Here is a 24,936-nt window from a genome sequence, read left to right on the forward strand (position 1 = left end):
TGCTGTAGAGACACTTCAGAAAAAAAGTTTAATAATGTACAAGAAATGTAGAACACAGCTTCATCAGCCAATATAAGCAGATAGAGACAATTCTTAGACATTGTTTGTATTTCAGTAAACTGCAGAACTCCACCAGCTGTTTTTTGGAAGACAGTAAGGAAAATGGCATGAAAATTTATCCCAAATCTACCTCCAGTTGTAAAAGTTAATGGTCTGTACATGAATAGTACAACAAAAGTGAGTAATGCTCTAGTTGACCACTGCCAGCATATCTTAAGTCTGGAGTTGCTCCAGGCCTCTACTACTGCAATTTTAGAGGAGAGCTACCCCTTTTCTACAGAGTACTTTTACAGTAAACCCCCCGGATTCGTGGGGGATGTGTTTCAGACCCCTCCCCCCCACCCAAATAGTTAAAATCTGCGAATACTTGCTACCCCTCCTCTAAAAATGCTTATAACTGCCTATCTTGGAAGTTCAAATACAAAATGTATACTTAAAGTATCATCCTACATCAAATATACCTTAAATTATTATCCTGTTACTCTATTAATCTTTGAAATTTTATTATTATTTCAAAGTCATCTTAACCATTAGTACCCGTAAAAATATATACATACGTACTTCTAACCCTTCCAGCCAAAGCAGAGAGAAAGTGAGTTACCACTATGACTTATATTCAGCAAGGCTGGCTGGGGCAAAAGAGAGAGAGAGAGAGAGAGAGAGAGAGAGAGAGAGATTACCTCTTTAATATCTCTAACAAGAAAAAATTTATATGTTTGCTGTTTGTCTTCCAAAGATGTATTACCTTTAATGCACATTTTTAAAACACTATGAACACACACACACACACAGACACGCACATCATCTTTTCCTGAGAGAGAGAGAGAGGCTGGACTAAGTATCTATCTATCTATTTATCCATTTCTCACATTCTACCCTTTGGCGAGAGTGAGAGGAGAGTAACTCCTTATGATGTCAAAAGACTGAAATCCTTGAGCTTCTGAGAACAACACTTCTTCCTGTTCGGCCAATATGTCAAACAGTCAAATAAATTGACATTTACCCCCCTCCTTTCTCAAGTGGACGATAAAAAGGTTGGGAATCACTGTTTGTTTGTTTAAAATGTTAGATAATTTACTACACAAATGTATGGAAAATACTATATTATATTATTACTATTATTATTATTATTATTTAATCTTATTAATCTTATTAATATTTGAAAATTAGTACTTAGTAGGTAAATAATTTATTTATAATACAAACGAAACATATGCACGTACTATGTCGGAAAAATTCTCTCATCTAAATAAGAGAGAGAGAATTATTATTTTTATTAATGTTATTTAATCTAAAAATGCTTATACAGTAATACTTCGATCTTACACGATTTGAGTTGCGCGAATTCACACACACACCCTAACTTTTCACTGGAACCTAACTAACTGGCATACACGATTTTTTCACACACACGAAATTCTTGAGAAACCCTGCAGAAGTGGTTATATTTAATTTTTTGAAGTAATTTACAAGTTTTCATGCTTTTATGTATAAAATCTGTATGAAAAATGCATTTCATGCTTTTTTGTAAAATCTGTATGAAAAATGCATCTCATGCTGTTGTGTAAAATCTGTATGAAAAATGCATTTCATGCTTTTGTGTAAAATCTGTATGAAAAATGCATTTCATGCTTTTATGTGTAAAATCTGTATGAAAAATGTAATATTTTTATTTTTGTATGATGCAAAGGTAATTTCAGCACATTCAGTTAGTGTACTTTTACAAGATGTGATACCCATTTGCAAAGTTACTGCACTTTTCAAAGATGATACCCCTGCAGAAAATGCTTGTTTAATGTTTGAAGTACATTTATAAGTTTTCATGCTTTTAACTGTAAAATCGATATGGAAAATTTATATTTATATTTTTGTACATAAATATCATACAAGTATTATGTCCATTCGCAAAGTCTTTGTCACAAGGACTGTACATGACCTTGAGATGAGGTTGTTCAGTCGCGCTCATTTGATGAAATTAATTCGTTAATGTAATATCAGAGATGTAACTAAGAGTTGTATAAGTTTCATTCTTTGAAAATTACTTTACCCTCTGAGAAGAGTGCTGGTGCAATCTGTATGTGCATGTAATTACAGCATGTTCAGTTGGTGTACTTTTATAAGATGTGATACCCGTAGTTACTGCACTTTTCAAAGATGATACCCCTGCAGAAATTGTGTGTTAATTTTTAAGTACTATTTTATAAGTTTTCGTGTTTTTGGTGTAAATCAGAATGGAAAATTTGTATTTATATGTTTGCACATAAATACAATACAAAAGCAGTACTGTTACTGTACTACAATATATTTATCTCTCTCTCTCTCTCTCTCTCTCTCTCTCTCTCTCTCTCTCTCTCTCTCTCTCTCTCTCTCTCTCTCATTCATAGTTAGTGCTCAAACATATTTTTACAACTTATTTTTTCTCTGTACGTCATTACCTGTACAGTATATAATTTTAAATTGATTGAATTTTAAGCCCTTTGTTGGCCGAGTTGGTTGAGCTTCAGACCGTCATTCGATGGGCCGGAGTTCGATTCCCGCCACCGGCTGATGAAGAGTTAGAGGAATTTATTTCTGGTGATAGAAATTCATTTCTCGCTATAATGTGGTTCGGATTCCACAATAAGCTGTAGGTCCCGTTGCTAAGTAACCAATTGGTTCTTAGCCACGTAAAATAAGTGTAATCCTTCGGGCCAGCCCTAGGAGAGCTGTTAATCAGCTCAGTGGTCTGGTAAAACTAAGCTATACTTACTTTACATGTAATGTACTACCTTCTACGAACATTATGTACGTTTTCGTTATTTTATTGAATTGTACCATTGTTATGACTGTGGCACATGAATTTTACCTAGTGACGCAAAGAAAATGGCTTCCCATGAATTAGTGGTAACATTAGTATACGTACACATCTACTGTAAATGCACTGTTATGAAACTGTGCAGTACTCAATTATGTCAACCATTTATTTCTTTTTTAAGGGTAATAAGCTAAATTTTAAATAAAATTACACTAACTTTAGTTCATTTAAAAGTTATCTTAATACTTTGGGAGCATGGCTAGGATCATATTTAGTACTTGAGTTCTAGAAATAAACATTTATTAGCATTTTTAAAGACCATGCCAAACTTACACGAAAATTCACCTTGTGCTAGGGGCTCCAGAACCTAACCTCACTTAAGTTAGGGGTATGACTGTGCTATCATCCTGAAACACATACAGGCAGTCCCCGGTTATCGGCGGGCTCTGTTATTGGCAATCCGGTTTCATGGGGATTGTCTAGCGACAAAAATCAGCAATTTTTGGCGATTTTCGGTGCCAAAAATTGCTGAATTTTGCTTATTAGCGCCGATAAGCGTAAAAAATCTCCAATTTTCAGTTATTGGCAATTTTTGCTTATCACACTGTAGGAACGGAACCCCTGCCGATAACTGGGGACTGCCTGTACGTCATTTTAATATAATTTCAATAGTACTTTAATAAGATTTTTTAATGAGGCCCAGGCCCGTCCTGAATTGGGGGGGAAAACCAGTTTCTCTCTCTCTCTCTCTCTCTCTCTCTCTCTCTCTCTCTCTCTCTTTGAGTTACCTAGTATTTAATCGTACAGTTTTATTATTATTATTTTTATTACAGTAAACCCCCCGTATTCGCGTTCTCATGGTTCGCGGACTCACGCATTCGCGGGTTTCTCTGTGGAACATATCTAGCCATCATTCGTGGAAAATTCGCCCATTCGCGGTATTTTTCACAGAAATATTCACTAATTACTGTATTTTCATGTAATTTTCATGAATAAATGCACTTTTTGTGATAAAACTATTAAAATATTCAGGTATAAGCATTTTTACAGGGCTTTTCTTGGTTTAAGCTATCAAAATGGGCAGTTCTAAGTGTTTTTAGAGGGGTTTTAAGCATTCGCGGATTTGACCTATTCGTGTGGGGGTTGTGGGACGCATCCCCCACGAATACGGGGGGTTCACTGTATTATTGGGTATGTGGGAACCATTGAAAAATAGTTTGGGTTTAGTGTTCAGAATTCTGGCCTCTGATTGGCTGATTCACCTGAACAGAGCTTCCCTGGCCTCTCAGGTGAATCAGCCAATCAGAGGCCAGCATTCTGAACAATAAACAGCCCCTATTTTTCATTGGCTCCCACAAACTCAGCCTTTATTAGTATTATTATTATTATTATTATTATTATTATTATTATTATTATTATTATTATTTATTATTTATTTATTATTTATTATTTATTTATTATTTATTATTTATTTATTATTTATTTATTTATTATTTATTAATTAATTATTAATTATAAATTATTATTATTATTATTATTAATTACAGTATTTGAAAATTAGTAAATAATTTTATTATAAAAAATTTATTTAGTCATGAAAATAACATCAAAATACACTAATTAGTGAATATTTCTAGACAAAAAAAGTCCACAAATTGCCAAATTTTTCACAAATAATTTATAGATATGTTCCACAGAAAATCCCACGAGTCTGTGAGTCCGCGAATCATGAGGGCAAGAATACGGGGGTTCTACTGTAGTGTATTAAGTGTTAAATCCCTTTTGCACTAGCTGTCAGTGTCATTGAAAATTAATTCCAAAAGATACAAAGCACACATTATTTTTAGATCTCTTAGTATTTGAAGCTTAAAAAGTGCTAGTGGCAGAACGGCAACTTCAACTAAGCGATAACAAAATAGTAAAATTAACAGAAATTCTCTACCAAAAAAGGTTGTACTTTTTCAAAAAAAAAAAAAAAAAAAGGAAGCTGCCCATCCAGATCCAGATTTATATATGAACTGACCAAGGATTCCTTGTGTTGGAGTATCATGACTCTGTCAGTTGACATTAGATAGTAAACTCACATGGTACTCTTATTTGCTTGATCTTGATGTCAAAGCATAAAGTCCATTGACCTGGTGAGAGTTTTGTCTCATGCCTCCTTTGGTGTTAATTGTAAACAGTGCTGAGATTGAACAAGGCATTGTAATTGTGCCATAGATGAGACATTCATATCTGCCTCTCCGTACAGAATGAAACCCTGACTACTTGCTCATAGCTGGATTAGGTTCCAGAGGCTTTTTAGATCTTTAGCGATATTTAAGTGAGGTTAGAAACTTGTTTTGCTTACTACAGAGACCATCTCCAGTTGCCACTGCCCTTTTAATTAAGAGCAGAAAAGATTTTGAATAAATGAAACTTAACAAATTGTATTATATGGCCATTCAAATACTCTGCAGTTTCTCAGTGGCAGTTACCAGAATATTAATACTGTATTTTAAATTTCTAAGTACTGGATAGGTAAGAGGGAGGTATTAGATAAAGTATTACAAGTTTTCTTTTTTAGGAGTGTGCTTTGATGCACTAAGATGTTGTTCCAGTATACAATACATTGTCAGCTTGGATGCTGGTGTTTGGTTTGGAGCTTTTTTCTTAGGTATTGAGCTTGTTAGCTGTTTGTGCAGCATGTCATTAATTTTTTCTGCAGAATTATATGCAATATTAATAAGTTTTATAAGAAATTGTAATGCATGTTAAGAAAAACGACGTAATTTTAATGACACTCTGGGCATACTACAATCTCTGGGAAAAACGACGTAATTTTAATGACACTCTGGGCATACTACAATCTCTGGGAAGGCTAAATACCAGGCATCTAGTTGTCTTACAGGTTTAAGAATGGCTGTACATGTTTAGTTAATTGTTTTGGAATAGATATTCACTTTGTTGGGTACCAATGCACATAGGTATAATAGGCATGGAATTGGTAGACAGTTTTGCAAAGTGTTTCATCAAATAATATAGAAAGGTTGATTCCTTTACCTTTCAGAGGCCTTTTCTTAGTAATCAAGAAGAAAGTAAAGAAGGCCTAGACTGGGAAAGTTTAACTGGTAATAATAATTAGATGATGGTAGATACTGTACATTTCCCATGTGCCTACAATAACATGCCAAGGAGATTGGAATTGCCGTATGTTGTCTGAGGATTGAACATGTTTGACCCATGAATTTCTGATTGGTGGGCAACCCCAGCCATCCTGTGATGGCTGATTGGTCTCGTTGGCAGTAAGACACATGCTGGTCCAGTGTTCTAGTCTTGGTGACCTGATAAGTTTTTTCCTTCCTTTTGGAATGTCAGGATGGCAGTGGCAATTACCTCCTCTTTTGTATAGGCAGAGAGGAAGTAAACTTTACTGTGCCATTTTCAACTTGAAGCAGGAGCTGGACTCATAATGTAATATAATTTATTTGTGATGGCAGACTTAAGTAATTATACATCTTAAGATCTTTTGTGGTATTAGTTTGTCTTATAACATGAATGCCATACCTCTTTACAGCTATCATGAAGTGCTATTTTAGTTGTTCGTTGGAGGGGTGGATAGAGCTGTCGCCTGGCACGCTGTTGGCCCAACATTCGACTCTCTTACCTGGCTAATGAAGAATTAGAGGAATTTATTTCTGGTGATAGAAATTAATTTCTGATCATAATGTGGTTCGGATCCCACAATAAGCTGTAGGTCCCGTTGCTAGGTAACCAGTTGGTTCTTAGCCATGTAAAATAAATCTAATCCTTCGGGCCAGCCCTAGGAGAGCTGTTAATCAGCTCAGTGGTCTGGTTAAACTAAGATATACTTTTATGATGTGTGTGAGACTGCAAAGTAACTGATTTTACTAATGTGTTTTCATTGTAGATGATCTATGTTGTTGTAACACCAGATAATTTGTTAAATCAGTCATTCAGGTGTTCATGCTATCAGTATATAAATATAATAAAGACTGTAAACCTTTTGTTTTTGACACATGGGAGGAATTTCACAACCTTTCCTTCACTGAAAAAGGAGATTCATTCGGCTTTAGCAAATATTAATAACATCTCCTGGCCTTGACAAATCCTGCATCTAATGATTAAACTTGTATATTTGAATACCGTACAAGGCTCTTCATTTTAAGTATCATTGACAGGATATGGCACAATACCGGTTAGTCAGCTGTTAGGGAACTTGCTATCACGATACTGTATTTTAGGTTTTTAAAAACCTTGCAAAGTTAAGTTTTTAGTAGCAAATTACCTACCAATTCCATTGACATCCGGCTTATGTATGACCTTGGTGAAGATGGTTAGTGCAAAATTTGTCTGATATTTAGAAAAGAAAGGTATTTTACCATCTACTCAATGTGGGTTTGGTAAATGCATTCTACTACCGATGTACTTATTTATGTAGAGTCCTCGATGTGTAAAGCATTTGTCTTCAAGCATTACAATGCCAATGTCGTTTTAGACCTTAAAAAGGCAGGTAATACTACTGTACTTTGAGACATGGTATCCTTAGAATGATTCATAAATTGACATTGAGAGGAGAATTACTGTTATTTATCATGGCATTTATGAAGCTTCTTTTTTTGTGGTTAGAGTAGGTGATGTTTTTTTGTAAGAAAATGCCTGAACTAATGTGCAGAGTGCCTAACATAACTTAGCTATCAATGGGATATTTTCAGTTCTTTCCCTTGATATTCTCTGTATGCTCTTTGTAGAACTAGTATCATTTGTCAGAGCAGTATGTAAATGAAAGAGACCGCAAGATTGGTATCATCTTGGAATTACAGTAATGTGCGCAAAAGATGAGAGACAGCCCCTTGCCATTTATAGATAGGCAAAACCAGTTCTACACATGGCTTTTTAATACGAGCATAATACAAGCCTTATATTGAGGAATTCTTAGTCCCTTTGACTGTGAGGCATTTGGTAAGTGAATACCCAAGTCTTAGGAACTTTAGAAATTGACTGTCTTTAAAGCACAATACAGAAATGACAGGTATGTTCTTGCTAAGATCCTCTAAAAGTAGCAGTATTTAATATATTTCAGATGGTTGATATTTCAGAAGGTTGCCTTCTACAAAAGATGTAGAATTTTGAGTATTATAGATTTTTCATATATATTAAATTAACACATTACATAAATTAATTGATATTGACATCAATGATCACTGCAGTTATGATGCCAGTTAACTTATAAACATTCATTGAGAGCTGATGATTATCAGCCATTTTTATAATTGTTTCCTTTGACTATTGGGTATTTTCTAATTGAATGCCTCAGTGTTGGGGATCCTCTGCTAGTTAAGCACAAGCACTTAGTCTCAACAGTAAGGTAAAATAAAGTATTGCAACCAAAAATAAAAAAGAAACTGAAGACCTCTGCACTGGAAGAGTTCTTAGAGAAATATCTGAAACTACCTCCAGTCCCATGAAGTAAGATGATGCTGCACAGACAACTGTGCTGAGGTTCGCTGAAAATTCATCAGTGTAATAAATGTTACTATACTAGCAATATGAAAAATTGTTTAATAAAAGGAATAAAAGTAAAAAAATAACATTTATATGACACATTATGAATGGTTCCACAAGCTTTGCAACCTCTAAATGGTGTTATCCAGTAGTATACATACTTGTGGACCCTAGTTGCATGTGTTAATCTACCCGAGTCACCAGATTTTTTTTTTTACAAGTAAATTGACATGTCTGGGATTTGGGGTTGATGGCATGAGCAGATAATATCAGAGTACTTTTCTGGGTTTGTGATGGGACAAGAAGTTGTATTTATTGATTATAAAATGCAATATTTTGGAATTTTTTTTAATTCATTAGCTATTGTATTTTTTACTACTTACTATTATATTTAGAAGTTGTGATTTTTCTGAGATATTGGGTAGCATCTAGAAATTCCTGTCTTAGTCCATATATATATAATTTGAGTACTAACAGTCTGTGTATATTTATGAATGAGGAAATAGACAATTTTTTTCATTAAGTATGAAATATTTTATTATTACAGGAGTCTCATCTTGGCTCGCTCCATGAGATTGGCACAGCTGCATTAGTTGTGCAGGTGACTGGTACCAATTGGCCACGTCCATCATACACTCTTCTGGTTACTGGAATGTGCAGATTCAAATTGTTATCTATCATCCAAGAACATCCTTACCCTGTTGGGGCAGTTATGCAGATCGATTATAACAAAAGTTTAATGAGTGATGGTAAGTTTGTTGTTTGATTTTATAGAGTAGTAAAATACCTGTAGAAGTGACTTGAATATCATAATATTATTTATTTTTAAGCAAAATTTAAAATTTGGGATGAGTCTTACTTATTGTTATAGCTAGCTTACATCTTTGGGCTGTTAGGTGTGATTGGCATTCAAAATAAACAAAAGAAGAATGCTGGGCTGACCTGGATGGACTGTCTATAATAATGTTTCTCATTAGTTGGTGGTGGAATGTTTACATTCTTATCAGAATTATTCCTGCCATGTTCCTGTGCCTTTGGTGTGAATTGGCTCTACTAATTTTGGTTATATCTTGTCAGATCTCTTCCTGTACAGTATTGTGCTTGTTTTCTGTTTTGCATTATGTCATCAACAGCAAGCAAAGATTGTGTAGAGATGAGTTTTTTTGTAAACAATGCAGTTGGGCATGATGGTTAAATGATGTGTTACCTGTTGGGGGTAACAAGTATGGTTTTTCTTCTTGAAGTGAAGAATGTAAGGAGTGGTCTGATAAAATGTATGATATTGTAAAGTATCAATGGAGGCGAGAGGTTGATAGATTGTGGAGAGGTTGATAGATTGTGGAAAATTAGTAAGATCTGGTCTTAAGTCTTCTCTATTCATTCTTCTGGTGTTGCTCGTCCCTATCCTCCTTTGCTTGATAGATCTTACTCCTCTCTCACTCCTTTTACTACTCCTAATGCTTCCTATGTTGGTAAGCAGAAATGGATAGGTAAATTTAAAGATGTTTACATGAGTAGTCAATTGAGTACTTGTCCAAGTATATTATGGGTAAGAATTGCAGTTCCCCCATAGTGATTGACCTTTTTTTGTTCCCCTTAGTGAAGTGGTTTCAGACCTTTGTCAGTCTGTAGCCCACCGTCTGGACTACCCTGCAACAATAGGTCTTCTCCTCTGCCAGGGAACTGAGGTGTGTCTCGGGACAGAGGTCTGCTCTTCGCTGTCTCTTTGAACTGCCTACCATCTGGAAAGCAAACAGTTCTCCAGACAATTTATTCGGTAGAGTCGAGTGCTTATGTCAGCTAACTTGCACTATCATCATCTGGTGAGAGTGATAGCAAAGTGTGTGATACTGAAGAATTACGTAGGATTTTTAGGCATGATGCGTCATTAGTTGAGTTGTTCAATCTGTTACTACATCTGTTCATATTCTCTTTCTTAGATCTTTCTATCCAACCTCTCCTGTTAGTTGTTTCATAGTGCAACTGCAAAGTTTTCCTCCTGTTGCACCTGCCAAACCTATCAACTCTTAATTTCCCTTTGAGTACTGAGTGACCTCATAGGTCCCAGCATTTGGCCTTTGGCCTAAATTTATATTCTGTTTCCATTCTATTCAGTCTGTTACTTGGCCTGTATTCTAGTTTATTGCTTTCGTTTCTGTTGTTAATCCTGCCCCCTCTTACTCAGTTCCCCATCACCTTGCATTCCTCACTTTTTGAAAAATGACAAATTTTAAAATTGATTTGTATTTTTCATAGCTAACAAACCTGCGGTCTTAACATTAGATTAGATAAATCTTCTGGTACCAGCTGGAAACCATAAAAAACAATAGGAATTGTTTATACAAGGAATTGGTGGCATCTGGCATCAGTCACGGGAAGAGGGAGGAAGAGGCCAGCGACCTAATCTCAACCCCGTGACGTAGTTAGTTTTCTTCCAGTCCAGGGTTAACTGAAAGAGGGGTGGCTAGAGGTGGGCAGTAAATGTTAAGACTGCAGGTGTGTTAGCTCTGAAAAATACAGATTAGTTGAAAAATGTGTCATTTGTTCATATGTGGAACAAACCTGGGTCTTAACATTAGGATAAACTCACTTTTGGTGGGAGGTAAGAGAATCTTGAACTGACTGGAGGTTTGGCATACCTGCTCATACTTTCTGTATAAGAGAATTCAAAGGAGGGAGACCTAAGCCTCTGATCTGTTAGATAGATAGGTATCCAACGGTCAGACTACTGGGCTAAAATACAATGCAGAGATTCATTGCATGGGAGGAAGTTAAAGAGCTATATCTGTGTGTTATCGTTCCTCTCTCTCTCCTTACTAGAGAGAGGAAGGGCTTGCTACTGGAAGGTAATTTGTGTAGAATATAAAATACTCTAACAGTAAGACTACTTCACCCACCTGTATCCAACCTTTTCCAGCATATGATGGCTCAATCTTCCTACTGCCCGTAGGTAGAGAAGAAAGGGGAAAGGGAAAAGAAAAGAGACCAGCCATCTCAATCATTCTCACTTTCATACCTTCACCTTAGGCAAGATACAACTGTCCCTCTAGGGGCACTGGATAAGCTAAGCAACTTGTTGAGCAGCCACCACTGGACCCAAGGTAAAAGTGTCCAAGAACCTGTGGGCAACATCCCTCAATTAGGAGGATGTGAAAGTGGTTTGCCAAAGCCAAGAACCCGCATTCAGAATCTTATGAACAGATCAGTTGTTCTTGAATGCCAAGGAGGAACTTAGTCCTCCAATGTCGTGTGCTCTTGCATGCACAGCATTGACAGTAGAAACTGATGAGGAGGAGGAGTAGGCAAGTGTAATCACTTCACATAGCCAAAAGGAAATGGTATTCTTGGACACTTCTTTCTTGCTCTAGCCTGTGCTAACAAAAAAGGCTTCAGCTCCCCGGTCTGAGGTGTTTATTCCATTTTAGATAAACCCCTCGAGTAGGACGCCTTGACGAGGTGAGGGGCTAAGGGACCCTGGCCTTTGGGCCCAGGTCCTGACGAATCATCCTACATAGTTTTTGGTTTAAATGGCGTGGACATTTCCACATTCGCAAAATTTTAGTGCTTAGATGAGTAAGGGGTTCGCATTCGAAGCTAATTGTGGGAGTTGTGGTGGTTGAGTCGCCACCCGAGATAGTATGGACCTAAGAGATGGTGATGGGATTTTTCCCATTGGTATCTTGAAGGCGGAACCATCTCCAGGGATCAGCCCATCGGAATCCAGCGGGGGCTGGTTTTTGGAGGTGAGACTCCTGGCTTTTGTCCGGAAGCCCACAAGTACGGTTGGAGTGGGGAGTCAGTCCCCATTAGTCGGAGCAGAACTCCCAGCAGGCAGATTGGCTTATACCTGGGCCACTGCAAGTGTACTGGTGCTATCCTGAAAGGGTAGGGTATGGGGTGGACTGTTGGGAGTCAACTCTCACTTGTGCCATTGGTGGAGAATTCGAATACCTGACTGATCTACAATACTTTCTTGATACGACCAGGCAGTTTTGGGTGGGTGGATGAACCAGTTTGTGTGTGGTGGTCTGATGTGTGCATGCTTGCCATCTTGGGGTCTCTCCGCAGGCTTTGGGAGTGTGTTTGGTTGGGGAAGCTGGGCAATAGAGCTGCCCAGTTTGCCCTTTTTGATATGCTGTCAGGGTTTTTGGGGGGTCTCTTGGGTGTCGGGTGTGCACTTTTTGAACTTTTGCATGTGGACTTGTTTAAACTTATGGATTTGGCTATTAGTTCTCCCTCCCCTGGATCCGACGACTTAACGGCACTGGCAACGACTTCTGGCATGAACATGGATACGGGCTTGGCTGTTGGACAGAACCAAACACTGAGACACCAGGGTGTTAATAAATCTGGTGGATTTGATTCAAATAATAGGGTCCTTTAGTGCACTAATGTAAGCTTGTCATTAGATTACGAATGTTTATACAATTTGACAAAGTGGAAAGAATTAAATTAATTCTAGAAAAAGATAAGCAGTCATTTTCTGCTTTTGTAAAATTTTCCTCTCCCTTGGAAGCTAGTGAGGCACAACAAAGACTCCATGGCCACATTCTAAATAACTCAGTTCTCAGCACGAAAGTGTATTCAGTGAAAAACTTAAATGATGAGCCATTTGACTTTATTCCAAAGACTGAAGAACATGGACCAGCCCCATGTACCAGAGCTCTTCCTCCCCCTTTATGGCATGTTGCTATCTACAAGGAGGGAGGGAAAAATTTAATAAAAGCCACTGAATGCATTGAGAGCAAGGTTGGTTCCATTCCCATAGGAAATTTAAAACGCCATGGAAAGAACCTTCTAATAAAAGCTGGTAATGAGACTCAAACAGTTCTGCTATCTAACTTTAAACCTCCTGGAAGTGGAAATATTGAATCTATTTCATCTCACAGATTCTTTAACACACTGAAAGGAGTAGTTTACTCAAAAGATTTGCATGTTTTTAAAGAGGAGGAGATTCTCCATCGATGTTGTCCTTGTGTATCTCATGTAAAAAAACTGGGTGGTGATGCAGCTATCCTTTTAACCTTCTCCTCCAGTTATCTACCTGATACCATCATTGTTGGCCATGAGAGGATGCAGGTTAAAAAATATAAAAGAAGTCCTAGACAGTGTCGCAAATGCTTTGAATATGGCCACATTCAAAACTCTTGTGATAACAATAAAAGATGTCCTGTGTGCTCTGCAGAGCACGATAATTTTGATGATTGCGAAGCAGCCCGATACTGTTTTCTTTGTAAGGATGATCACACTCCAAATTCTAGGGCTTGTCCCAGATATAAATTTGAACAAGAAGTGTTGGCAGTGGCAGATAACGAACATATCAGCATTAGTGAAGCAAAGCGCATGGTAATGGGGCAAACAAAAGTGCCAACACTATGTATGCTTCTGTGATAAAACTTATGAAAACTTCCAGCAATGTAAGGCCACCAATAACTGCATCTGATAGCAGATATCACAAACCTGGTATTTCTCGAACTATAAATAATAATGAAATTCTCCAAACTGGTCAGAAACTTTCGTCGGCAAGTGCTTTGGAGTCCAATACCAAAAATTGTACTTCCAGAAGCACAGAAAATTTATCTTCCACCACATCCACAGCTGTCGATTCATCTCCAAAAATAAGGGTGCCAATTTCAACCAATAATTCAGGAAAATTTTCTGAAAATACTTCAAACAAAAATAAGCTAAAGGAACAATCCCAATTAGATAGAGTTAGTTCAGAGCCATCAATCGCCACAGCCACAAAGAAAAATAATAATAAAACTACAGTTGCAACTACCAAGAAGCGCACAAGACATACTTCCCCAAATAATGATAACTTTATAATAAAAACTTCAGATGAGTTCAGTATTTTGGAAGAGATCTCTCCTCCTAGAAAGGTGGTTCCAAAAGTAGATTCAGCACAAAAACATCCGAGTTCAATTCAGTCTTGCCGCCCTAAGACAAATAGGATTAGTGGTGCACAGAACCACAGTAGTAATTCTGAACATCAGGTTCATAATAAAAAATACGAAGATCAACCAAAGACCCTGAACTCCAATTCAGATGAAAAGGGATTAAGAAAACAATCTCTTATAAAGGAGAATTTCCCACTTCACCCTAGGAACAGTACTTCCCCTCCAAGGAGTGGGAAATAGCACATTTTACTACCTTAGCATTCTTGCTCGATATCCTTCACTGAAACTGTAAAGGTCTCAGAGCTCGTACAGAAGACCTTGAAGTTTTAATGCATGAATTCAATCCAGGGATTATATGCCTACAGGAAACCATGCTAGGCAACTCTGCTTATAATCCTGGACTAAATTATTCAATATTTAAATCACATATCCCCCAACTGGTGATCGTGCCCATGGAGGTGCTGCAGTTATTATTAATAAATCTCTACAGCACTCCACAATACAATTAAATACAACACTACAAACTGTTGCTATTTCAGTCATTTTGGAAGAGAGGATAACAATCTGCTCCTTATACCTTCCACCAGACCTTGCTTTTAACATTGGAGATATTCAGTCGTTAATTGACCAACTTCCAGCTCCTTTACTTCTGCTAGGTGATTTTAATGCCCGCAACCCCCTTTGGGGAAGTCAGTTTTTAGATAGTAAAGGGAAATTAATCGAAGACCTTATTGACAGGAATGATGTTACCCTATATAATAATGGGTCAGTGACTTTCCACAACATTCGTGATAATCATTTCTCTGCACTGGACCTTAGTATTTCTTCAAGTAGTATCCACCTTGATTTTAATTGGTCTGTTAATGAAGATTTAAATGGAAGTGATCACTACCCGATCCATTTGAAATATGCTCTGAATGCTCCATCTGAAGTTTTACCCAAGTGGAAGGTAGAGGACGCAGACCGGGATAAATTCAGTAAGGGTGTCGAATCTAGATAGGGAGTTTGAGTCCTTTCATTCTCATCTAGATGCCTATGATTACTTTATTGAATCTACTTTGAAGAGTGCTGAAGGCTTGATTCCAAAAACAAAAGGCAAACCTCGTAGACCTGCAGTTCCCTGGTGGAATAAGACATGTGGTATTATGAGAAAAGTGACTAGGAAATGCTACAGACGTTACAAAACTAGTGGCTTCCCTCAGTCTAAATTAATCTACAAACGTGCTTTAGCCAAGCAACGGCGCTTTTATAAGAAAGCCAAAAGAGAATGTTGGCTTTACTATATTAATGGAATAAACTCCAAGACCCCACTAAGAGTGGTGTGGTGCAAAATAAGGAAACTGAGTGGAAAATTTGTTGCGTCACCATTACCCTCATTAAAAATAAATGACACTCTAATCACAGAGCCCACTGAAGTTGCCAATGAGCTAGGAAAACACTTTTCTAAAGTTTCCAGCCTTAACAATTATTCTCCAGAATTTCAAAGAATTAGGAATTCTGAAATGTGTCTAAAGTTTGATTCGGGAAAATCTGAACCATACAACTACAAATTTCCCCTAAGAGAACTTCGTGAGGCGCTCTCCTCAAGTGAATCCACAGCTCCAGGTGAGGATACAATCATATATGAAATGCTGAAACACCTCCCAGATGATGCCAAAAAATATTTACTGAAGATTATAAACAAAATATGGGAAACTGGAATTTTACCCAAGGACTGGAAAATATCCATAATTGTCCCTATTAAAAAGCCTAATAAAGATGCTTCCCAAGCCACCAGCTATAGACCAATAGCTCTTATCAGCTGTGTATGTAAGCTGATGGAGAAAATGATAAATACTAGACTAGTTTGGCACCTGGAAACCAAAGGATTACTATCGCAATTTCAATTTGGTTTCAGAAAAAACCGCTCCGCCCTTGATCCCCTGCTGAGGCTGACCAACCAAATCCAGCAAGGATTCGCCAAACAGTGTCAGACCATTGGCATATTTTTTGACTTGGAGAAAGCATGTGACACTACCTGGAGAATTGGGATCATGAAACAATTGCACAAGATGGGCATATGTGGAAGAATGATCAGGTTTATATATTCCTTTTTAACAGACAGACTTTTAAAGGTAAGAGTGGGAAACTCCTTCTCCCAACCTTTTATGCAGGAGGAAGGAGTTCCCCAAGGAAGCATTTTAAGTGTTGTGGCGGAATTCACACCCACAAACAACACAACACGCAACACTCACCCTGATCTTCGGTTGCTGGAGATGGATAAGGTCCACGGTCAATAATCACAGCACACAACCACGAAACAAAAACTTAAACATTTGACCCTCCACCAACAACGAACAAACAAAAAAAAAAAGAAGAGACATGAACCATTAATGCTGGTACCAAAAAAAACAGACGAACTCCCGTTCACTTTCAAGGTTGGACCTCAACTGCCCAAGACCTCCCCAAAAAACGAAAAACTCCCGACAGACCGACAGACAGAGAGACAGCCGTAAAACCAACTCCAACAACCGAACCACTCAACCACTCACAATGACAATTACACTCTCTCTCTCTCTCTCTCTCTCTCTCTCTCTCTCTCTCTCTCTCTCTCTCTCTCTCTCTCTCTCACAAAACGTTGGGAAATGCTAAATAAAAACAAATTTCTGATCCCTCTATATTTCTCCCCCTTTTAGCATTTCCCAACCAACACCTTTCACACCTCTTTCAAATCGCCTTACGCAACACCCACGGATGCTCCCTAGCAGGTCCTCTAGATCGCGTTCATGGGCACGCAATCATTCTCTCAGACTCGCTCTCTCTTCCAGCAAGATTCAGATTTACATTTTCTCCTCCATTCTCTCTCAGATTCACGCTATCTTCTTCACTATTACCACTCTCAATTTCATCCACAATCTCATCTATACCCTCTAACTCGTTCCCAAATACCTCCCCAATTCTTCAACTAACCCATCCCATTCGCTCATTGACCTTTCCAATTCTTGCAACGATTCATTCATGCTTTCAATCACTCGTCTATCACTGCTACACTCTCTTACTCTTACACTTTCGCTCACCTCCAACCGTTCACTAACCCCTACACGTTCAGTCAACTCAGTTATATCAAACCCGCATATGCTATACGTTCTATCCATACCATCCCATTCATCCGTATTACACGCTTTATCACTCATTTCCACTTTGGCACTCACACCCCTATCACACAACTTACGACCATTCAGTTTACTTACGTTCTTCCCTTTCTTACGTTTTTTACCATACTCTATCAAAACAAATTGCTGATCCTCCATACACAAGCTCTCATGCATACTTGGTTCACCCACATTCGATTTCAACCATTTATACACCCCATTCTCTCTCACATATTCCGGTACATCCTTCCATCTACGCAATTGGTTGTGATGCGCTCGCATTTCTCTCACACTACCATCTACACATACTTCCCCTACAACATAACTAAGCCCACTGGGACCAACTTCCAACACCTCATACGGACCCTCAAATTTTCCACGACTTTATTTACATTCAACCGCCCTTTCTCGATTACTTCTTTCAACACTTTCTCGCCCACCTTGTAACTTTCAAACCTTTCATGCGCCTTCTTCCATACCTCCCTATCATTATCAGATAGACCCAATCTCGGTCTCACTATCTTTTCAAAATTTAACACATATTTACACGGAGACATACCAATACCCTTATGCACGGTGGTGTTGTATACCCACAACGCCGCCCAACGTTTACATCCCAATCATTATCACATTCACTCATCATACGTAATATCTCTGTCAACGTTTTCACCGTTCGTTCCGCCAATCCATTCGCACTGGGCATATACGGCGTAGAGTACACATGTTCTATGCCCCAATCACGCAACATTTGCTCAAACTCCCATCCAACAAATTCAGGCCCATTGTCACTCAACATTCGCGTCGGCTTGCACACACACATTGGCAACATCACTTGACCCACCATTCTCGCTACAGTCTCACTCTTTTTGTTCCGAATCGCTACCGCATATGCAAACTTACTCAAATGATCTACCATTACAACCATTCCCACATGTCCTCTAGCAGTCACAGGCAACGACACACAATCAATCACAACCATCTCAAATAACTCTTTCATCTGCAATCGCAAACACAGGTGGATTCGCATGCACACTTTGATACTTACCCTTCTGACAGTCCGCACACGTAATCGCTACATCCGCACAAATTTTACTCAACCCAGGCACATACAATCTCTCTCTCATACATTCCCATAATTTATTTTTCCCCAGATGCCCAAACCTATTATGCACCAATAAACACATACCCACAGCTCATTCTTCCCGAAAATACTGGCACATACACTTCCCATCCCATATCCCTTCCTGATGCAAAAATAAACTATACCTTTACATACAACAAATCTCTTAGCACTTAATTATACACTTCTAACTCAGACGGCCAACTTCCTACTCTTACACCCCTAACACACACTCTCTTAACATATTTATTTTCATGCACTGATTTTGCATCTGCTTAATTTCCTCTTCACTCAACAAATCATTTTCACTCCTTGCAATATCTACCATACCTACAAAACTAGTTTTAGACACATCCCCTCCTTTAACCTTCGTTATTTCCCTGCCGCCCTTTCCTAAAATTCCCTCCCGACATCCACACTTATATCATGCATTCTCATAAAATCAATTCCTAATAAAAAACATGTTGGCATATCATTCTCATCCATGACTACAAAATTATGTATTATTTCAAATTCCCCTAACTGAATTTTTAATTGTACCTCCTCCCATACTAACACACTCCCTTGTCCCAAACCATGTATCCTTACACTCGTTGATTTTCTTTTTATATCCCAATCGCACCTTTCCAACTCACTAACTACTGTACTACTCACTAACGACACTTGTGCTCCCGTGTCTACCAAACTACAATATTTATTCTGATCCACCACTACATTCGTTACTAATTTACCTTTCGCTTCATGCATACACGCTCTCACGGCGACATTCACCTGCTTAGCTTCCTCACAACCATCCTCATCACATTCATCTTCAACGATATCCTCAACCCTACCCCTTATTCCCTCATTTTTCCCACAATCACCTTTCTTAACCAGCCAGCTACAAGTATCCTTTCCACAGTGAACATTTAAAATTACATTCGTACCACTTTCATTCACCCTTCCTTTATACTCTACCGGCCTATTCCATCCAAAGAATAATCGTACTGTAATTTTAAACATTTCCGCCACCACCAACAACACTTTCACTAACTTTTCCTCCTCATCTAATTCCCTTCCTTCCTCACGCACTCCTCCTTCCGGCATCTCATTCATCACCTTTTCACGCAACTCGTTCATGCTCGCAGGTACTCCGTCAATCAACCCGTTTATTTCCAAACTACCCAACCCCACAAACAGACATTCCCACACTCGATTCTCCCCTACATACTGTTGCTTTACCACAAATCCTACAGGTACTTGGTCCGGGTCCCAGTCGCTCCTAACCCTATCATCTCGTTCAGTCCACATACGCGACATAGCATCCGCAAACAATATTCTGTCTACCTTGTACATACTCTACCTTAAAACTAAACTCATTCAAATCCTCTATCGTTCTCGCAATTCTAGCATTCACACTCTCCTTTTTAACCATATATACTAGCGGTCGATGGTCCGTCCATATCACAAAATCTACCCCATACAAAAATACTTTCAACGCTTTCACACAAAACCTTATTGCAGCCAATTCCTTTTCAATCACCGAATATTTCAACTCTGCCTTTCCAAACGCCTTGCTCACATACGCAATTACTCTCAATTGTTCTCCCCCATTCGCCTTCTGCATTTGTACCAAGCATCCTCCCATACTATATTTACTTGCATCCGTATACAGTTCTAGTTTATTCGCATTCTCACTATAGTCCGGGAAAGCCAACGTCACGTCTCTTGCAGCCTCCTCTTTCAATCTCTCGAACGCTTCGATCATTCGCTCATCCCATTTCAATCTTACACAATTTCTCTTCCCCGTCCATTCAGTAAGTGGTTTCCCAATCCCTGAACAATCTTTTATAAACTTCCTTCCAAACTCAATTAAACCCAAAAATCCTTTCAACTCACGCACGGTCCGGGGACGTGGAAATTCCTTACCTTATTCACGAACTTATCACTCTTCCTTACACCTCTTCCACTCACCATATGACCTAGGAATTCCACCTCCCAGCCAACCAAGCACACTTTTCAAGTTTTACTTTTATTCCTACTTCTTCCAACCTTTCTAACACTCGTTCTAGCAGTTCCATATTCTCTTCTACAGTCTCACTGCAATCAAAATGTCATCTATAAAAACAGTTACCTTCTTGCGATCAAACCCAGCCAGAACCACATTCATTGCCCTTTGGAAGGCAGCAGGCGCATTAGCCAGTCCGAAACTCAATCTTCGGAACTGGTAGTGGCAGGAACCACTAGAAAAGGCCGTAATATGCCTGCTCCCCTCCTCCAGAGGCATCTGGTAATAGCCCTTACCAGATCTAATTTTGTAAACACTTTCATTCCATTCATCTTGTATACACAATCAGACACAACATTCATCGGGAATCGCTCTTTCACAGTTACTTCATTCACCTTCCGATAATCCACACACATCCGCAAACTTCCATCTGGCTTTACGTGCCGGTACAATGGGGCTATTCCAGGCGCTCGCACTCCTTTCAATCACTCCCACCCTCTCAAGCTCCTCACACTGCTCCTCTATCTCACGATTGATAGACGGAGAAAAATGTCGGGGGCGCTGATATATGGGGTGTCGTCTTCCAGAACTATTTTAAATTCAGGAAGCTTGATCCCCAAAATCCTCGTCTCCACGACTCAATGCCCCCGCCTACCCCACAACATTCTCCTCAATCGTTCTCTTACGTTATCACTTACATTTTCATCTACCTTTACTCTTTCCTTCAACTCCTCATACGTCCAATCATTAGCTCCTTTCAAATCACCTGTCATCACCTGCCGTACCTTCACGTACATCTCTCATCATCCACATTCACCAACGTGTCGTAAATATTCCCACGCAATCTCCCTCACATATTCCTCGGACTCGCTTCTTCCTGCCACTCGGCAATGACGTTATATATACCCTCGGATCTCCCATGTTCAAAACCCCATCATATACACACACATTTGCCCTGACTAATTTATTTATGTCTATTCCTCAACCACATACTCACACCTATCATTGTTGGCTATCCCGAGGCTATCCGGCCATGCCACTTTCACACTCACAACTTCTCCAATATCATGTGGCACTTTTACCCTCTCTGTCGCAATTACAGGCACTCTCTTCCACAATTTTTGCTCAACCCTACCATCCTTCCCCAAATACAAATCCCCAAGCACATCCCCTTTCATACGTAATTCAATTACATTCATACTAGGACGGACCACCATCCCGCATTTTTTCAAAAACTCACATCCCAATAAAATATCATATTTATCATTCGTACTCTCAATCACACAAAAATCACTTTCATCCATCACTACACCCCAATTTCTAACCGTTCACACACTCTTCCAACTACTGCTACCCCTAAATTTCCAATCCCTCTTACTTCCCCTGACAGTTCCTAATCTCACACGTATTCCTCAATTTCTCACATCCATTCTTAAATATGACATTCATACTACACCGGTATCTACTAAGGCAATCAATCTTACTCCTTACAACACACTTGCACACTCATGCACTCGTCAGTCTTTCCAGCAAAACCTCCCTCATGCAACAACCCCTCACGTACATGCATCACACGCACCGCTTGCATCCTGGAGGATCCACCCATTTGAACCCCCTTCACACTCAGTTTCCCGAATTCGCTGTCACAGTTACCCTCTTTCGTCTACATACACTTGATACATGCCCTTCCATTCCACATTCGTCACACTTCTCTCTCGGTTCTGAACACATTCTCGCATAATGCCCATTCTTACCACAGTTACCACATATTACATTCACTGGGTACCCCTACAACCATTAGCAACATGACCCACCTGTCCGCACCGGTAGCATTTAACCCCTATCTTTCATACACTCCTTACCAAATGTCCCGGTTGCCCACACCAAACACGCTCCTAAAGCCCACCTACACTCATTCTTTGTATGTCCTTCCTTTCCACATCTAAAACACTTCGCTCGACTTCCACTCATCGACCTTCCCCTTTGTACACTACCATCCCTAACCCGTCCAACCCGTTGTTCCCTTACAAACCCATCATTCATCCTCACTGGCACCTCTACATTACTTGCTCTTACACTCCTATCTATTACACTATCGGCCATTCTCATTGGGCCCCTCAACACTGCATCCCTAAAGCTTCCAAACTCTGGTACTCTCTCATCTACCCCAGCCCTTACACTTACACTTCTGCTCTCTTTTATAACCCTGTCAAGCTCATAATCTTCTACAATTTCAAAATTTCTCCCCAAGTCAACCTTTCATTCGTCCATCTTTTCTTCTCCTTCCGCTTCAAGTTCACAAATTCTCTAACTCCATCTGGCACTGTCCCTAACAACTTCCGTACTAACTCCTTACATTCATCTATCCCATCATCCCCAAACTTCTTCCTTGCCAACGTCTCCAACGACAAGCATACAGTGACAAAGTTTCCCCAGCTTTCATTCTTGCCTCATCAAATTCATTCTTCCTCTTATACTTAACACTCGCTTTCATACGCCTCGCTTGCTCAACTAATCTAGCTTTCACCTTGTCATACTCAACATCTCCCACACTCATAATAACCCTATACATGTCAAGTAAAACCCAGTCAAATACTCTCCTAATTCTCGTGCCCATACTCTCTTACTTTCCCCATACTTATCCTGACAAAACCTTTCATACTCCCTAAAGAAATCATGCACATCCCTACTTCCATACTCATTATACTTTTCACACCGGGTACCTCCCTCACATACATAGCCTTTCTCACTTCTTTCTCACTTTCACTCTCACTTTCGCTACTTTCGCTCTGTCCTTTCATACCCTCTTCCGAATACAAAGAGTCCACTTCTGCACTTACATTCATCTTACTCATTACACTCTTCTTCCCCCTCTTTTTATCCACTTTTATCCACTCACCTCCATCCACCTCACTATCACTACTGCCTTCACCCTCTCCCTTCTTTCCTGCCTTTCCCACTTCCTTTCCCTTCTTACCAGTTTCCTTTCCCTTTCCCTTCTTCCCTTTTTCTTCCCCTGACTTATCCTTACTTTCCCTCTGTTCCTTCCCTTGCTTTTCATTCCCTTTTCCTTACCCTGCCTCTCATTCCCTCGTTTCTTACTTCCTATTCCCATATCACTTTCATCACTCACGCTTCCATTCACTTCTTCCTTCTTTTCTTTCTCTCTTGCCCCTTCACACGTTCCAGAGAACCTGCCTCCAACAGCCCCTTCTCCAAAAACACCCTTGAACATACCTTTCATCATTTCTTCCACACTTCTCATCATTCCCTCCAACTTTTTATCCATCCTCTCTTCCATTCTCTCTTCCATTCTCTCTTCTGACTCTTTCATCTCCCCTTTCATTTCTTCTTTTGCACTTCTTAGCATTCCTCCCATCTCCTCCAACTGACTCCTCAACTCCTCATTCTCACCCCTCAGCCTCCCATTCTCCTCTCTTGCCAGCCGCAACTCCTCTCTCAACCTCACCAGTTCCTCTTCCATTCCCTCCAGTCACACTACTAGCCACTAATCTCAATTGCAGCTGCACCAACAGCTGCCCCACGTTGGGCGCCAAATATTATGTGGCGGAATTCACACCCACAAACAACACAACACGCAACACTCACCCTGATCTTCGGTTGCTGGAGATGGATAAGGTCCACGGTCGCCAATCACAGCACACAACCACGAAACAAAAACTTAAACCGACCCTCCACCAACAACGAACAAACAAAAAAAAAAAGAAGACATAAACCATTAATGCTGGTACCAAAAAACAGACGAACTCCCGTTCACTTTCAAGGTTGGACCTCAACTGCCCAAGACCTCCCCAAAAAACGAAAAACTCCCGACAGACCGACAGACAGAGAGACAGCCGTAAAACCAACTCCAACAACCGAACCACTCAACCACTCACAATGACAATTACACTCTCTCTCTCTCTCTCTCTCTCTCTCTCTCTCTCTCTCTCTCTCTCTCTCTCTCTCTCTCTCTCTCTCTCTCTCTCTCTCTCACAAAACGTTGGGAAATGCTAAATAAAAACAAATTTCTGATCCCTCTATAGTGTAAAACTTTTTTCAGTGGCAATAAATATTGTGGTTGAAAAAATCTCATCCCCTGTTAAGTGCTCGCTTTTTGTCGATGACCTTGCAATATACTGCACGGGATATGATTCCTTGTTTGTATGTAAACATTTGCAAAGGTCTATTAATGCTATTACTAAGTGGGCTGTTGAGAATGGTTTTAAATTCTCCTCCTCCAAAACAGTTGTAGTAAGATTCACCAGGTGCCAGCGTGTGGAAGAGGTTCCCACACTTAGTTTAAAAGGGTCCATCCCTTACGAGAGTGAAGTTAAATTTCTGGGGATGACTATTGACCATAAATTAACATGGGCTAGCTACATAAATGCCCTAAAGTTTAATGTTAAACAATCTATGAATATTTTAAAGGTTGTTTCTGG

At 39.3% G+C, this 24,936-nt stretch overlaps 1 protein-coding gene across 6 annotated transcripts in view; it reads left to right on the top strand.

Annotated features, from left to right (window-relative positions):
• LOC136852573 (lon protease homolog 2, peroxisomal-like) overlaps positions 1-24,936 on the top strand; it is a 186,521-nt gene that overhangs the window by 50,023 nt on the left and 111,562 nt on the right. For all 6 annotated transcript variants that reach the window (XM_067127378.1, XM_067127376.1, XM_067127375.1 and 3 more), the window contains exon 4: positions 8,907-9,108. In XM_067127378.1, the coding sequence (XP_066983479.1) occupies positions 8,907-9,108 (202 nt within the window). The remainder of the gene's footprint in view (positions 1-8,906; positions 9,109-24,936) is intronic.

The sequence above is a fragment of the Macrobrachium rosenbergii genome, chromosome 25, assembly GCF_040412425.1.
Source record: "Macrobrachium rosenbergii isolate ZJJX-2024 chromosome 25, ASM4041242v1, whole genome shotgun sequence".
Taxonomy (NCBI): domain Eukaryota; kingdom Metazoa; phylum Arthropoda; class Malacostraca; order Decapoda; family Palaemonidae; genus Macrobrachium; species Macrobrachium rosenbergii.